This window comes from Rhodnius prolixus, unplaced genomic scaffold (genome assembly GCF_049639745.1).
Source record: "Rhodnius prolixus isolate KJV_2025 unplaced genomic scaffold, Rpr scaffold_12, whole genome shotgun sequence".
NCBI classification, from domain to species: domain Eukaryota; kingdom Metazoa; phylum Arthropoda; class Insecta; order Hemiptera; family Reduviidae; genus Rhodnius; species Rhodnius prolixus.
Window position 1 is genome coordinate 6,896,952 of NW_027411635.1, and position 18,761 is coordinate 6,915,712.

Here is an 18,761-nt window from a genome sequence, read left to right on the forward strand (position 1 = left end):
TAGTTAGTAAAAGACAAAAGTATGAATTCTGGGGGTTCTGCCACAATATTTTTTAATAAAAGTTATGAACGCCACTTACGAGGGTCGTTTGAAAAGTCCGTGCAAAAATAAAAACTACTTAATTTTTTGGGGTAAACCTTTTTTATTTTTCAACATAGTCTCCTTTTAGGCTTATACACTTCGTCCAACGCTGCTTAGTTTGTTGATCCCTTCCGAATAATAGGATTTGTCCAAGTCTGAAAAATAGCCATTCGTTTCTGCAATCACCTCCTCGTTTGAATAAAATATTTTTCCCGCCAGCCATTTCTTCATATTGGAGAACAAATAGTAGTCCGAGGGAGCCAAGTCTGGAGAATAGGGGGGATGTGAAACGAGTTGGAACCCTATTTCCATTAATTTTGCGACCACAGCTGCTGAGGTGTGAGCTGGTGCGTTGTCGTGATGGAAAAGGACTTTTTTGTGGGCCAATCGTGGGCGTTTTTCTTGCAGCTCGGTTTTCAAACGGTCCAATAACGATGAATAATATGCACCTGTAATAGTTTTACCCTTTTCCAGATAGTCGATGAGGATTATTCCTTGCGAATCCCAAAAGACAGTCGCCATAATCTTTCCGGCCGAAGGAACGGTCTTCGCCTTTTTTGGCGCAGATTCCTCCTTGGTAACCCATTGTTTAGATTGTTCTTTGGTCTCAGGAGTGTAGTGATGTATCCATGTTTCATCCACAGTGACGAAACGACGCTTAAAGTCCTGCGGATTCTTCTGGAACAGCTGCAAACCGTCCTTGCAACACTTCACACGATTTCGTTTTTGGTCAAGCGTGAGCAATCGCGGCACCCATCTTGCGGATAGCTTTGTCATGTCCAAATGTTGATGCAAAATATTATGTACCCGTTCATTCGAGATGCCCACAGCACTAGCAATATCATGCACCTTCACTCTTCTGTCATCCATCACCATATCATGGATTTTATCAATGATTTCTGGAGTAGTAACCTCAACAGGGCGTCCAGAATGTTCAGCGTCACTTGTGCCCATATGGCCACTCCGAAAATTTTGAAACCACTTATAAACGGTTCTAATCGAAGGTGCAGAGTCACCATAATGTTTATCAAGCTTCTCTTTAGTCTCCTGAGGCGTTTTGCCTTTCATAAAGTAGTGTTTAATCAACACACGAAATTCTTTTTCGTCCATTTTTTGAAAATCACTCGACTTGCTCGATTCAAACGAATGCCAAACACAAAGAAATAGACCGATCTGGCTGAAACTTGGTGTGCGTTCTTCCAAGAGATGCTACTAACTAAACAACCTCGATACGCGCCAGTGGTGCTATCTCTCTGACTTTGCACGGACTTTTCAAACGACCCTCGTACATAAAGAATGAATTATTAAAACCGTAATATTATTTTCTCTTGTATGGAGTAAAAATTGTTTTCAGTATTTCTAATTTTGCTTACGCAAGTCAACTGACTATATTATTAACTAAAATGTCTTCCAAGAGTGATCGGATTTTTACTAGCAGAAAAACGTTCAAATATCGGGTAGTAAGAATCTTGAAATTCTTTTTCTACATATTTACATTGTTTGTAAATAATATTAAATAATTTTTAAATAATAATAAATATGCAATAAATAAATATAATTGAACTTATTAACTGGCAACATCTTTGAACAACTACATTAAATAATTATACAATTCTGTTTTAAATGTTGGTATTGTATAATATTTTTAAATTAAGTGTTGACTTTTCTGGTGTTTCTAAGATCTAACTGGGCCTTCATGTACAGGGAGTTGCCAAGGAAATACTTCCTTCTGTACTTTACATTCAGCCACCAAGAAGTATGAAGTGAGGGGTAATTTGCTCATCCCTTCTTACATCCAAAATAAAACGAACACAGGAATCCAGAGACATTTGCAATTTTAAATTCAGCTCTGTAGTTAAATCGTTATACACTAACGAACAAGGTAAGGAAACACTAATGTTGCTACCAACTTTTTTGCTTAGTGTAATCGGCAGAGAGAAAGAAATAGGCTGCCTGAGAGAGAATTTACTTCAATTTAATAGAAGACCGGTATGTATGCAAACTGTACTTTATAACAACTTAGTTAACGAAAACAATATTTTACCGTTTTTAGGCACATAGTTGAGGGTTGATGGCACTCCGGACTTCCAGCGCGGCACAGTGATGAACACCTTGTCCTTCCAAACCTCCAGTCCCAGCGGTAGATTGTGTTCCTTAATCAATTCCCCAGTCTCTAGGGACAGATTTCGGGCACTTTCATCTTCGAACTTATAATCCAGCTGTTTCCAAGAGAATACTTCCTTTAGCTTGGTATTTGTTGCTCGGCCTCCAGAAAACACTCCCAATACGAGGAACAGCACCGCATAAAGTACCTGCTTCATCTCTCTGAAATAAAAGGTTAATCTTACATTAATATACTTATTAGTTCTACGATAGAATAAGTTTATTGTCATGAACAGTGGCGTAGCTGAAGCTAAGGAACATATTTTTGTAAAAGATAATTAATTCAGATTCAAGATAAATATAAATATTTTTTCCTTTGTGGTTACAAAAAAGAAGTTCTGATCATTTACACAAGTTTCTCTAACGGCAATTTACATATTAGTACTTAATAAAACAAAAAATCGCTACAAAAACTAAAATCCCCTCCTACAGAAACGAGCGGCCAGAACACAATAAATAGAATTATAAATACGTAATATAAATAAAGTGCGACACAAAGAATACATGCAGAAAAAGAAAAGAATAAAGAGATCTTACCTTCGGGGAAGGAAGCGGAAGCCACGGGCACAAGTGAGGGCGAAGAGTCTCAGCTCAAACCGCCGAAAAAAGCGGTGGAGAGGAATGGGAAGGGGGACAAGAATGTAGTGAGTCCCAAGAACAAAGAAGCGTAGGAGTTATAGATGTTTGGATCACTAAGGAACCCCAACCATTTAAGCCCAAAGAAGCGGAGAAGGTGGTAAAAACAGAAAGCGCTCAGCAGCAGTGATATAACTGGAATGAACGGATGCGGGGATTAGCGGTGTTCTAGGCGGAAGTGAAGTAGATACGTAGCGCAGCTGTGCCACAGCGAACAGAAGTAGATGCGGTGAACGGAAGTGCTATACGGGCACTAGAGGCGTACAAAAATAGATGCAGTGAGTGGTAGTGCTACATGTGGGCACTAGTAGTCTACTAGAAGCTGGTTAGCAGCGGATTGAATAGATAAAAGATGTGTACTCATGATCTAAGAGGACTGAGAAGGGAAAAGTTTGGCGTGATAAACAAAATAATCTATAAAAGAAAATTTAAAGAAATAGGAGGCTTAAGTAAACAAAGGTTAAGTTATAACTTATTTATTAAAGGCAAGAAAGACAATAAAGGGATTAAAGCGCGAGAGAGTGCGTAGGTACGAGAGAGAGAATTAAGAGAGAGGTATGCGCAAGTAGCCCGCCTCAAATTGAGCCTCCACTGCGCCCGATCAAATATCCCGCCCGCCCAGAAGAATCAGCTTCTGTGATTATTGGGTGAGCAGGGTCCAGAGCTTGACCAAGGGTTGGCGGATAACCCCGGAAGCGGTTTGCACGACAGTGACGCGGCTGATTGAGTAGCAACCCGAGTGCAAGGATGCTTCATCGGTGATGCCACCAAGCGGCCACTGGGTTTACATCGGGGGCGGGAGAACACCTCTTTGGCGTTTGAGGGGGCGCCGAGAGGGTTTTGCGGCCCAAATAGACGAGCGTGTGGTGCGCGCGCCCGCAAAAGAGACACCGATGAAGGGATCGGCACTTTTAGTTGCGATGCGCCGCGGATAAACAGTTAACTCCACCTGGCTGACGTATTAGCGGCGGTGTGGCACAAATAGGGTTTTAAGCCTATGCATTATCGAATGGAGTGCCTGCCTTGGCAGGACTTGCAGGTATAGGGAAGGGCCCTACAGTCGGAGGCGCAGGGGGGAGATGCAGCCCGGCGAGAAGTCATGGTGGGGGGGGGGGGTTGAGGCAGCAAATGCCACCGGGGTGAGCGGGCAGACGTGGACGGGCGCAACGTAACCCGTGAAGCAGGGGCAGCCCTACGAGGTTTGGTGCGGGGAGGTGAGGTGGGAAGTAGAGCCTAAGCGCATGCAAGAAATCCCTTAGGAACGTTTAAGATGCCCCACAGTGAGAAATTCCACCTCCACTTGCGCGGTCTCAAATTGCTAGCGAGTTTCACTGGCAAGCAAGCAGCGCGAATGCGATAAACGAGGCTAAGTTTGGGGCCTAGATCTCTAACAGCGCGATACGATCTGGGACAACACCTGCATGTGTTCCACGGACGGGGCAGCGGAGTGGGAAGGCATGTCCAGGAGCTGATGTAACAGCTGCTTGGCGAGCTGCCTTCTACTATCATACGCCTGGCAAAGCATGGCGTGGTGTGGAGTCGGGGGCGGTTTATGCAGCGAATACGGCCGGAGAGCATAGAGACAGTAGATACTTAAGGTAGCTGTGCCACAGGCGGACAGAAGTAGATGCGGTGAATACAATTGCTACATGCTAGTAGCGGTACACTAGAAGCTGGCTATCAGCAGACTAAATAAATAAAATATGTGACCGTATGATCTAAGATGACGGAGAATGGGAAAGTTTGGTGGCGTGATAATCAAACAAAATAATCTATAAAAGAAAGATTTAAAGAAATAGAAGGCTTAAGTAAACAAAGGTTAAGTAATAACTTATTTATTAGAAGCAGGAAAGACAACAAAGGGATTAGAGCGCGAGGGAATGCGTAGGCACGAAAATGGGAGAATTGTGAGAAAGAGAAGAGAGAGATCAGCGCGAGTCACCCGCCTGTGTAGCCAGCCTCCGCTGCGCCCGACCAAACAATGATCAAATAATCATTTTTTATCGATTTTCGAAAGGCTTTTGACCTTTAAAAGGCCATCTCATAAAATGTTATGGCAAAAATAAATATACTTTAAATGATTGCCCTATATACTAATATTATGAAGACTCTCAATGACAATGCTAAATTCTGTCGGTCTATTAACTCTTGAATACAGTTGATTTTAATAAATCGTCTGTAGCTATTATAAATGTGCTTTTGTCACTGTCATATTATAATTTGAATTTAAGCAATATAATTCGATATTTTGAGTCGCATTGTGCCTCATCAATAAAAATTCACAGAAACAACGGCTCGTTTCTTATGGTCTAATGCAAACGAAATAGTAATTTTCGCAAGTTCTCTGCTTGACACAATTAAACAGCAATTAATGCTGTATGAATATAGTAATAAAAGATTAGCTTTGATTCTCATAACACTAAAATTATCAATTTTTCCAAATTTCGGAGGGTGCGTTTTTTTGGGGGGAACCAATAGAGGTAGTGAACTTATTAAGTTACTTAGGTCTGTCATTTAGTTAGACTGGTAAAATATTTTGTCAACCCTATATATATTTCTGCGCAAAAAATAGTAAGCCCTATATGCAACCATCTATTCATTCGACATTGTTGTTCAATGATGAGATATGGCCGTTTAATTTCTGTAACGAAACAGAATTGATTTCTCGATTTAGACTACCTAATCTTAATAAGACAAACTTTTACTTCAATGGCTAGTACTTTGGTTCTTAATAACGTCAATATATAAACTCTGTGTAAAGCTAATGTTTCAGACTTTGTGTTACATTTTATTTTCTCTTGTCAAGTTTTTGAAAATTTTAGATCAAGCTTTTATATTTATGTAGTGGGGTTCAACCGATCAGGACGACAATGTTTTATCTATCTAACTACTAATTTTTATCTATTCATTCTATTATAAAATTAAAGCAATTTTTAAATTAATTAAAAATTCTTTAATAAATTTTCTGTTAAAAATTGGTAACTGGTACATTTTATTTTTTATTAAAAGTATATTGGCTGGATACAAAGTTGTTAAATTCAGTTCTCTTTTTTCTATTCTTTTTTTTTGTGATAATTTGTAGTGTGATACTTTGTAGTCATGCTGCTATTCAATATATTAAATTCCTCATCAGAGACATTTTTAACACATTTGTAATTTCTTTGAATTCCATTTGAATAATAATGATTAATTATTTTACTACCAAACTCTAAACCTCCTTAAAGGAGAGAAAAAATAAAACCTTTGCGTACAAAATAAATAAATATGTTCAAGAATCAGACATACAGGCAGTTAACAAAAATTTGCAACTTATTTTATTATACCACGATATCTGAGCGATTAGTGACGAGGCCTGCAAAGCTAAAAACTATTGTGGTAATTTCGATTCCCGGTATAGGCCTTAGTAGTTGAATGTAAAACCAGCCTGAAAAAAAATAGGCATTACTTTACTTTTACTAACTTATACGCGGAGATATAACATAGGCATAGCTTCAATGTCTTGCCAGACGCCAACATCTGCTTAATAAGTATTTTTGTATTTACTTGTTGAATTTTTACTTGTAATTATCCTGTGCTTCGCTGTTTTGCAACTTTTATTTTTAAAAAAAAATTCCAGAAAAATTCGCTTATGGACACTTTTGGAGAGAAGGTGGTTGGATGAGGGATGGGCAAACTTTTTCTGTAAAAGGACACAAAATGTTATTGGTTTATTACCGAGGGCCGCAAAAGTTTATTGGTTTATTACCGAGCGCCGCAAAAGGTATTGGTTTATTACCGTGGGCCGCAAAAGGTTACTGGTTTATTACCGAGGGCCGCAAAAGGTTATTGGTTTATTACCGAGGGCCGCGAAAGGTTATTGGTTTATTACCCAGGGCCGCAAAAGGTTATTGGTTTATTACCGAGGGCCACAGTATACATATTTCTTTTTTTAATGAATTAATTTATATTTATTTCGGGTTCTTATTTATTAATTGTTTTTCACTTATTTATAAAACAGATTAGTAATTAATTATAATGAAATTTATTAACAAATCAGCATAAAAACGGCATTATGTCTTCTATGAAATTGCTTCATATCTTCCTTCATCATTTTTTTTCTATTAAAAAGCCAGACGAAATAAAAATAATGCGATTGCATTCACATTCATCCATCAACTGTTGCACCCAAAAAAATAAATAACTAGAGATCCTTAGCTTTGACGGCAAGTACTCGCTTTGTCTGGTGTAAAATTGGCGCACCAAAAATCGAGTGATCATACAAAGAAAGAGCGCGGATTACAAATATAAAATTTGAACTCTGAGACAATAATTGTACTAGCGAAAATTACCAAACTTTATTAACATCAAATTTGAAACATTTTATGATTAGAATTTGTATTATCTGCCGTTTTGTGTCGCGGGTCGCAGGAAAATGTTAATAGGACCCTGCCCTAGAGTAACATTTCAATATTAATTAAGGACTGGATACTATTATCATTCCACTACCAGTGTGCTATCATCACTAGAGATTAATAGCAAAGGAGATATGGGGCTGTTGTAATTTAACAGTTTTACGTTACAATTAAAGTTTTGAGTCGTATAATCTCGCTTCCTAATACACAGAATTCATTGAAATATTGTTCAATTTAAATCTACTTTTTACTCTTTACTTCAGCAAAATTTCAATTCTGAGAATTGTTAGATGATAAAATTTTAATGTTAAATTACGCTCAAATTTGAGTTCTAAATTTCGCTGTTTTTTTTACCCAAAATTCTATGTATTTGGTACAATTTGATGATAAACTTTCAACTCTACTATTTAGAGATATATCAACGTTTAGTCCCCGTTTAGGAGGAGGAGTTCTATCTATCTAATGTAGAATGATAAAATTTAAATATGGAACGTTACTCTTAAATTTTTAAAAGCTTCATTTCTTTCAGAAATCTAATCAGAATTTTTTTTTTTTAAAGTGAGAGAGTGAAATTGTCTCAAATATGGTTTTATCGCAAGAAAATTTATTTCCTACAGCAGATTTTTTGGCCAACTATGTTTCCTGTAATACTAACCATGACACGATTAAAGGAAGTTTCGATATTCTACTTTCACTTGCCCTCCCAATCTTAGACTAATAGCGCCGTGAGGGTTAAGTCTCGTTGTGACCTTGGTGGTGAAGGACAAACGGAAATTATTGCATTCCAAACTAGCAACACCTAAAACAAGTTTAGTTAACATATCACAAGAATTTACATGTGGTAATCATATGTCTTTCCCCAATTAACTATTGCATTTGCTTAAGTTGCTTGTATTGCAAGTATTATAATTTTGATTAGCAATATCTTGGGCTCTTTTGGTAAAAGCAAGTATTGCAAAATTAACGATATTTTTGACTTTTATGTAAAAATTTAATCAGATTTTTACTACTGTCTACAAAAAAGAGATTTTTTACTTTCTCTTACGCTTGGAAGTATTGTAATCTTGTCAGATTTTAGAAATTAAAATTTTGCTGAATATATCCATTTTTTCATAACCACCAGTTACTGGGCCATTTCATTTGTACAAGGTGGGGGCTTATTAGCTTGGAACCGTTTTGTAGACTGTGTCAGGAAGAGGAGGAAACGGCCTCTCACTTGTTGTTCGATTGCGTTGCAATCAAGCGGGTTGCGCTATGATACCTTTGGAACTTTAAAACCAAAGGAGATAGTAGCGCAAAAAGAACTAGTAGGGAAAGTCCTCAACCTCTTTATTAGGGGAGGTTACGTCTAGTAGATCCAAGTAAAAGGGGAAGGCACAATAAGTCTTTTGTAGCTGCGGTGCCGTAGGATATGGGTTTCGTTTCTTTTCTAATCTTAGTCTTACTGGGCCATTATCACTAATTAATGAAAAGTGAACGCAATAAAATTACTTCAGTGATATTAATGAAGTATTAATGAAATGTTGGGTTCTTGCTGATTTGTGTACCTTTTGGCGTTTAATCATTATACTTAACTTTTAAACTGTTTTAAAAAGTTTTTGTTATGGAGATTCACTATTTATGTTGTCATATCACTAACGTAATTTAATTCCTTTTAATTAATTCATTCTTAATAATCCCATTTTATTATCTATAAGGAAAACAAATTCTCATGTTCTCTTCTGATTATAATGAAAAAATTGTAATGTTTTAACTAAATCAAATAGTACTATCTTATAGTGTAAAATCGCGAGTACTTATCACAGATCTGTGAGGTGTATCTACCGCATCAACGCATCTTTCTCTTCACATCATCAGCATCTTTTATTGTCTACTTCTCTCTCAAACTTTCAATCAAATTCTAAGAACTTCACGCTCATCATGTATCAAACAATGATGATCAAAAAAGGGAAATACTATCTACATTTGCATTACCATCTTTAGGATAGGTATATATTGGGCCCACTTTTGAAAGCTCCCTTGTGTCTAAACATATATTTACAAATAGCTCAAGCAATACTTTTCCATTTTCTCGCTGAATGCCCGGTACTTTCGAGAGTTTCGCATTCGCTTTTTTGAAAAGGAGAGTCTCACAAAAGAGCAGCTAATAACATATCTAAGGGGTTATCTTAAATGGAAGCCAATTATAAATTTTTGTAAATATGCATGGAATTTCCATCACAATTATCTAATTCAATTAAATTCCAATAAATAATAGTAAAATACAATATATTCTGTAATATTTTTGTGATTTTAAATTATAATTAAATTAAAGCAATTTTTGAGATGATTAACTATATCATTGTAGGCTAAAATTCCACGGATGGTCTTTTGGACCCAGTGTATGTCTTTTATTTATCATGTTCAAAGAATGAAATTTCTTTTGTAGTTATTTTTTTTTTTTAAATAATAAAAGGCTTTATTATTATTATTAATAGCTCAAGTACCAAAAGCTTCAGCTATTGAGGTTTAAATCAATAATACATTTAGCACAATGAAGTAAGTGGAATTTAAAATGCTCACGCACTAAATGTATGGTCGCAAAAATACTCAATTAAGTTAGTTTCTTTGAGTTTTTTTTTTACTTACGAAAGAGCTTAAACTTATCCTTCAATAACGTTTCCTCCTTTAGCTGCCAGATGTTTTCCTCTGTTTCCCTGTATATAAGTTCGAGGATTAAAAACAGTGAGTGAAGAGGGAATGATGAATGTAAACAGGTAGAGAGTTGCAAAAATAAGAAAAGATTTGTTATAGATTTCTGTCTTTTGGGAGGGAATAAAAAGTTTTAAACAACCACAGCGGGTATGTTGGAAATACAAAGAGGATTTAAATTAGAGAGATTGATGTAGAAAGCTCTTAGGGATATAGTAGCGTATAATAGGAAAGCCCCAAGGAAGTATTGGCGACAAATTTTGGCGTAGAGCTAGTTTAACACCAGGGCCGGATTTACCTATAGGCTAACTAGGCTTCAGCCTAGGGCCTCAAGATCAAGAGGGGCCTACATTCAAATTGTTTGCAAAATTAAAATTACACTATTCTAAAAACAGTACCAATAGCAAACAACATGTTTCATTTAACATATTGATATATATTATAGTAGTGATGTATTCTATTATCTCTCACGTAATTTACAAGCTTAAAAATGGGAGGTGAAAGGGCCTCATAAGTGGAATAGCCTAGGGCCTCTTTTCATCGAAATCCGGCCCTGTTTAACACTGTGTACAATTGGGTGATCTAAGCATCTCTCCGAAGATAAATCTTAGAAAAACGTTCATTACACGCTTTAGTTTACCTTTGAGAGCCCTAAAGAGATTTCCATTAACCAAACATCCACAATTAAAGAGAAGACGGTAATTTATGGTTATCATGGGAAATTAGGTGCTGGAACTGATTTAATGTATTGCTGATAAGATTGGACGGTTTATATATTACAGCGATAAAGGTAATTCTTTCGCAATGAGATTTAACAGCAACGTAGCGAATAAAATACCTTAAAGGAAGATGTTTATCAAATATTGATTCAAAGTTATTTACGAAAGAAAACTGGATTGGTGGTTATCAAGAAATAGAGTTGGAAGGTAGGAGAGGGATTTAAACCATTGGTTGGTTACCAATCAATATGGCATTTGTTTTAGAGAAATATATAATTAAAGCATATTGTTTATTGGGAAGCTAGAAACATATTGGTCTTGCATCTACCTGTTCCTCGTGTAGGATAACTATTAAATAGTGTTTAAAGTCTCGTTTGGCTGCGGTGCCATGGGGCACAAGTCCTGCCCCGTTATTTTAATCCTTAATCCTTAAATTGTGTTTTAGTACATCGGAACTTCTTTATGTAATTATGTATATAGTTTTTTTAAAAAAAAAAAAAAAAAAATTATCTAACTACATCTATGTGTGAGACCAAGAGCTCTGAACCAGGAAAACCGGCGCTGCGTGAGGTGAATGTCCAGCAGCGAGGTGACGCACAGAAATTCCCGAACGAGCAGGAAATACAGGTTCTAAGAATATTGTTGCATGAATAAATAAACCTTAAACTTGGTAGTGTCCTCCAAGTAGTATCCTACGCATGACGTCACACACTCGTGAATCAGGAGTAAAAAAAAAAACACGAAATTATCAATTTTTTAATCTTATTAAAGACCAGCAATACAAATTTTGGGGTCAAGGTTTCTTTGAGTTAAAAAAAAGTTGTTATTGTGTGTGTGTGTTTTGATTTAAACTTTTTTCATTATAAAGGATTATTTCAAGCTATTAAGTATATGTGAACCATTAGCTGAAAAATGAAATATCGCAGGAATGTCGGACTTTATATTTCGTTTAAGTTTTGCAATGAGATTTAACAGCAACGTAGCGAATAAAATACCTTAAGCAGAAGGAATCATTTTACAGATTGATCTCTACTGTTTCATTGATGGTGTTGTAAATAAAATTAGGTGTCGTGGATGGAGGCGACTAGCAAACATACTTTACTACAAAGTTCTCATATTAAACAAATAAATAAAATCTTAGGCCTAGACCGGGGATCGAACCCAGAACCACAATACATATTTGCATTATTAGTCTCACCTTTAACCGCTCGGCTACCGTAGCGCCTTGTTATGTTACTAATTGTAATTAATAATAACGTTTTGGTTGGACGCCACACATATCACAGGTGCCCATTCCAGCTTGAGTGGTCTCGAATTGTGAAAGAAAATGTTTTGGATGGTGCTACTGGCTAAAATGGTTTTTTTTTTTTTTTGTTCAGACTAAACGCTTGTTATCTGTTACCAAAAGTAACTGAACTGAAGCCAAATCGCTAATATAATCACTACTGAATTTATCGCCAACGGCCATTCTTGTCAGATCAGACCATAATATTCTTTACTTTTTAGACACATAACGCTTCTAAACGCCAGTTTTTATGTTGGTAGAACGTATTGCAAGCAAGTATACTCAACAAAATTTGACCTAACCAATTCATGAGTCTTACAACTTATTTAGTGAAAGCATTTGAAATAACCGTTCCAAATATCTGCGAATAGAAAGTGCATTTTTTTTTTTTGAGTTCTTATTTCTGTTCCTAACTTTGGTTCGCCTCACCTAGGAATTTCCTTGTTTCCAAAACTGGGAATTTAGTGGAAAGCCCAACCACTTCTCTCTCTCTAAAATATCTTCAATCGATTTTTCCTCGACTAATATTATGAAATAAGCTATACAGTTATATATTTAGCATTACTATAGCAAGATTAATGGAAATTAATAAAGCAGTTTTTAAGAAAATCTAAAAAAAAAAATTGACTCGAGAAAATGATTCTACCGATTAACGATCAAAATCATATTGTGGCGTCCTCTACTAGCATTTAAGGGAAATTACAAATTTGAACTACCTGCGACTTTTCGTGTTTAAGTCACGATCAACACGAAGATGCAGACACTTCAACTAAATTGAATGGTTCCATTAACATTTAGTGCCTCTTATATTTCTTCATCTATTAGTATTTTTTTTATCTAAGAATAAGCTCGTAAGTATAATTTTTCAAACAAGTTACACCAACACCCATTCTAAATTATTCAATTTAACATATGATATTCTTTTATGTAGAATAAATCAATCATATGGCAGCTTCTTTCTAAACTTTAGTAGAAAAATGGTCATTTATATTATATACCAACTAATATCTCATATTAATAATAAGAATTAATAGGGAAAAAAAACTATTTTGGCATCTGATTTGGAAAACCTCATAATTAAATTTAATATAATTGCGGATATTTCTTTTGAGAATTTGAGTAATTAGAAATCTGAATTTGATTAAATACGTAACCGTTTAGAAACTGTTTTTCATTTAAAATTCATTGATAGAGCGCAGAGATCATTTTCAAATCAAACATAATGTACAGAGAACTGAACTTTGGGCATAAGTGTATTACCTATGTGTACGACAATAACATGAGCGATAGTGTTTGGATCATGAAGTGGTCTGTTGAATTTAAACTTTAAAATTTACATATCAACATAGCGAACATAGCTCACTCTGCACCTTATGTAACTTGTCTCAAACGGAAGACTCTTTCCATTTCATAGCTGTCTGTCCCAGATTAAAATGTTTTAATTAAGAGATATTGTCGAAAGATGATTTAATAAAATATTTAAATGGAGACTATGGCTGGGATTCAGTTAATTAATTACTGTAAGATTGCCACAAAAGTACGACAAAACTTATTAAAAATTTAGTAGCTAAAATTCGTGTGGTCCATTATTTAATTTATACTATTATTATTTATTTTAGTTATTTTTTCTTATTTGTTTTTTATTAATTAATTTATTTTTTACGTAAGCATACAAATCTTAGATTTGTTTTTCTTTAGCTATTTGGAGTATCGTTCTTTTATTTGTTTGTATTAATTTTTGTTTAAATTGTTTATTTCTACCATATTGTATTGTTTTTGTATCTTATCAGTATTGTATCAAGTCTATTTGTGTAATCTATGAAATGTATATGACCGACTACCCCGATGGTCGTTGACCAGGAGACAGTGTTTAATGAAATTAAGACTATTATTATTATCATATACCTATACCTTATTATTTCCAGTGCATTATTTGAAACTTTGACTTAACCGCAATACCAATTGTCTCTTACCAGCAGTCGAATTGCCCGCAGCAGGTGATACACAATTATTAAACAAGGCCAAACGTACAAACTAATATGTTCCAAACTACTTTGTGAAAGTGTATGAATGGAAATGAAAACAAGTATATTTGTTTGGTTTAAATCATAAATTTTGGTTATGTTTGTCGTTTTAAATAAATTATAAATAACTTATTGTATTTCGTAAAACTTGGACGGTTTCTTTGTGTTACAATTCTTGTAAATGATAATTTACAAATTTTTCTTCGAATACAAAATTTAACTAAATGTTAGATGATGGCTTCAATATTAAAAAAAAATCGAACACATGGTTGGATACTCAATGTTGGATAATATCAATGATTCCATGTGAAACAACATGTTATTTTTGTCATACTGATCAGTTTTTAATTTTCTTCCATCTTCAGAGATTTAATAATTAAATTTGAGAAATTTTACTTCCAATTAAAAGTTGTAGAGACAAGCGTACGGAGATTAACAGAGGTGTGATAAAAGAAGGTCCTGTTCTATTATCTAGACTAGACGTAGGTAGTAGCAGAAGAAATTTTAATAAGAATTATCAGGTAAAGCTTGCAAGCTGTGTAAACTGAAAGTTAAAACTCTTAACAAGTAGAGAGTACAAAAATTTGATTTGTTTTAGGGACGTAATATGCCGGGAAGGCAGAGAAGGTTTTACAGGAGTAGATATGTGGATAAATAGCAAGGATAGAGAGGTTAGTCTGCCGTTGAAACTTTTGACTACTGTCTTTCAAGCAGTGGTCATAGCAATCCTAGATTCTAGTACATTGGAACTAACTAGAGAACTACAGGTAGTACAATAAGAATTTTCCAAGATAGCCTGGCAAAGAGCCTAGAGTAATCATCGTTAGCTGTTAAGGGAATGTAAAAGAAGACTGGATGAATTAAAAGTGAAGAAAGTTTTGGTCGGTGGCAAAAAAAAAGCGGACGAGTTGGCAAAGATAAGATAATTTTGTCCCAATCTTTTGTAAGCTCAAAGCCTGCAGAAACCGTCTCTCATAGCTTTTGTGATCTAACTAAAAAAATGTGGGAATTAAATGGACATGAGATGGCGCATCTTCTGTCGAAAAGATTCATACAGAAGGTTAAGACCTAAGGACTCACTTAGATTATTAAGGGTGCGTTCCACTAAGCGCTTACAACGATCACGCTCACGACCGCGGTTTTGCCCGTTCCACTTGCTTGCGAGTGTTACAATCGAAAACCCAAGTGGAATGGACTATGGGCGTTTTAATCGCTCATGTAAACGAAAATAAGTCAGAAGCTTGAAGAGGTTGTTTTTTAATTTTAACCCCGTTTATAAGCAGTTATAATAAACTTTATTAATTATTGGTAAAGTTGACTTATATTAAAAATATATATATATAATGCAATTTTTTATATTACATTTTAGAGGAGTATTTATAAAATTTACGTTTAAATAAAATTAAAATGTCTTTTGTGGCAACAGTAGGATTAATGCAACGTAATAATGCTTTAGAAAGTTCTTCATCTAGTTCCGATGAAGAGTGGAATGCAATTTTACAAAATCGCAATAATGAAAAGCGAAAACAAGTCTATCTTGTATCTAACAACTATCAAAGTGTAATTGATCGTTATTCAGTGATTTAGTATGTAAAGGGATAAGTAATTTTTCATTTTATTATTTTTTTTTAGACTTTCGAGAAACACATTCAATTATTTACATGAGATAATACTTTCATTTACATGATATAATTTTTTTGGACGCCATCTTTTCGTTTAAAAATTGCGCTAAATTTCTGAACGCCCACTTCGACCCAGCTCTTAAGGTGGGGCGTTGTGAGCTTCGCGTGAGCGAAAATAATGGCGTCATTAGTAACGTTTTCGCCACGACCACAACGACCGATGTCGTCAAGTGGAACGGCTGAAGGTACATTTTGATCGTTGGGAGCGCCTAGTGGAACGCACCCTAAATGGAGCATGTTGAACCTGGAGGCAATGAAGGTATTCTTAGTGAAAGAATGAAGGTCCTTGGATGAATCTTTTTATTAGTTGTACTTCAGAAGGAAAATTTGATAAAACTGTCTCTGACGGATTTTAAAAGGTACGCTAATGTACTGGTAGGATTAAGAGTAATTGGTCAGTGTGAAGAATGATGAATTTGAGAGTTGGTTTAGGGTTTTCTATTGGGTAGAATAGATTCCCATTTGTAGTCGAGGTCCCATGCATTATGCATCCATCTAGAAAATAATAATATAAAGTTTCTGACACGTTGTCGCACACTATCTTTTTATAGATGAAAACAGAGATGTAACTAAAGAAAGTTGGGGTTCAGTAACACCGGTTTCGAGAACCAGGGGTTCTCCACCAGTTACGTAACAAACTCAATCATTACGTTCTTAAATTATTTAAAAAGTTTTGTCTCAGCAAAGTAAAATGTTTTCGCGTTGAGACTGTGGAAAAAACCGCAAAGCAAGGTTAACTTTTTTTTTTGCATCCAATCGCCCACAACTATTTTTCAAATAATTATATATAAAATTAACTCAAAACTACTGCGTCGAATTGTTCTAGTTGAATTATAAGGTAACGTTGAATGCAGGGTCATGTATGACGTAAAGAAATGGTTTTTGTCTCTTGTATTTGGTACAAGTCATAAAGATGTGGTATCCTCGACATCTAACAAGTAAAACAATTGTTCGTCCTTCTTTTCCGTATTCTATCTAGTTACTTACTACACAGAGCATGACCTGGTTATTACTCGTATCGTCTTTCTGAAGTTATAGACGTACTTTAACTTCACAAATAAATTGTCTTAAGTCCCCTAATTTTCTGCGAATATCTTTTGATTTATCATAACGACTATCTACATCCTGATTAATTCTTATTAAGCTTTCCACCCATACAATTTGAGATTTTAAGTCGCCTGCAAGACAGGTGTTATGGAAGGTAGAAAGTTCAAACCAACAAAACGTGGCACAATTCCAGAGTCAACTATATCATCAACAATGACGCAATTTTTGTTTGCAACTTCTCCGATGACAAAGACATAGTAGCAGTAATGTTGGGTGGAGATATTTATCATTACTCGCGATTAACACAAAGTGAGGCTTTCAGAAAAGAAAGGGTATTTCTTGAAGCTTCAAAGCAAAGATTCTTGGTTGAGGGATTATTTCCTTTGGTCCTTTAGTCATTGGTGGTACTCCAAAGGTTGGCAAAAGTTATTTTCTTCTCTCTTTGCTTGCACATCTTGCAGCAGCTTTTGAATTAATAATTAAATATTTCAACCAAGGAAATTTACCTCAATTAAAATCTCTTCTGGACAAAGATTTGTATAATAGCTTTGTGGATAAGAAATCACTCTAGTATTCCATGATGTGGATTGAAAACCCTCGCTTTGAGGAAAGCAAAAAGTTATAATAGCCGCGTATGCGACGTTATGGATCTAATTCGGTAAAATGGATCATATAGATATTATAAAGTCAAAATTATTGTTGTAAGTATGATATAGCCTCAAGTATTCTCTCTCAAGATGATTGCTGGGTTGAACTTTTTAAATAAAAATAAATAAAAATTTTAATAAAAATTGTAGTTTTTTTATAAAATGAAAGTCTTTTTATATTTGTTTGAGCATCAAAGAGGTTTTATCCCAATTATAAAAGTACATTCTCTTGTTGTTCAGTGTGAGTTGACTCACATTCATCATTTTTAATTAACTCGTATACTTCATTACCAACTTCGTGACTTAAACCATAGTGGTTTTCTATTTCAGGACCATCAAGCTTGTAAAAAATTTCCTTAGATTATTTTCTACAATGGTTGGCCAAAAAGGCTACGCTACCGCAGCCTAGAGGCTATTGCACCCACTATTATCCTGAAAGAAGCCCCATCTGTTTGTTTAACTAGTGATAAGTGTCTGAAAAAAATGTTATTATTAAGGCTGAGGCTTCTCAGTTTGCCATTTGTTTTTTTATTGTTTCCTTTATTAACACTTAAATATCGGTAAGTTAGACTAAATATGGCGCTTCGGTATTTTCTCCACAGGCTTCTTTGGCCAATGAATCCTAAGCTTCATTTCTTTGATGCCCACTTCAGCCACTTCAGCGAAGCAATTTTCGCAACAATATTTCTTTTCTCTTGTTCAATTTTTTGTCTTATTATTTTAATCTTTAAAGCACTATCGTTTAAACTGTAATAAGGTTTATATAATTTGTTTACAAGACTTTCACAGTTGTAAACTTTCGGTGTTGAATGTATGTTGCTTTTTTTAAAAACTTCTAGAATTGATATTGATTCGGCTGCGTAATTTGGAAGTAAATTGTAATAACTTGCTTCCCTTTAGGCTCCAACATTCCGGAATCTTATTAAAAAAAAGATTACGTATTTATTTTTATCTTTCTCAACTCTTAGATTTCGGCGTACAAATACAAATTTGGTTAAAAAAAAATAAAATCCTTTTGAATTACACGTCCTACGAAAAAACAATGCCCGAATGTTCAAGCTAAACGCTGGTGCTTATCCCAGCCTTGTGCGCTGGCGCAATTGTACACTCCAGTTATGATGAATGCTGGATAGTTTTTGAATTTCCGAAGGCTAATCTTTCGGCTATTATCGGGTATTGTTGAAGGTATCGTAAAAGGCGTGCTTTAATCATTCGTTCACAGTTACGGATAAGTTATTACTGTTTTCTTGCTGTATTACTTTAATTTTTTTTTTTTTTTTAATTCGTGAGTTATAGTCAGGTGAAGGACAAAAATTATTTCTAACAGAATTATTAAATTTTGTTGCGTATATCAGAGATCATGATCATCAGCCTTCAAGTGTTGAAGGCTGCTAT

General features: G+C 35.1%; 1 protein-coding gene across 4 annotated transcripts in view; it reads right to left on the reverse strand.

Moving 5' to 3' along the window:
* yellow-c (L-dopachrome tautomerase yellow-c) overlaps positions 1-18,761 on the reverse strand; it is a 30,236-nt gene that overhangs the window by 7,771 nt on the left and 3,704 nt on the right. For 2 of the 4 annotated variants that reach the window (XM_074142727.1, XM_074142729.1), the window contains exon 2: positions 2,126-2,406. In XM_074142727.1, the coding sequence (XP_073998828.1) occupies positions 2,126-2,402 (277 nt within the window). In that variant the 5' untranslated portion in view covers positions 2,403-2,406. Of the gene's footprint in view, positions 1-2,125; positions 2,407-2,781; positions 4,588-9,899; positions 9,968-18,761 lie in introns of those variants that run through there. The other 2 variants (XM_074142728.1, XM_074142731.1) reach the window with 2 other exon arrangements.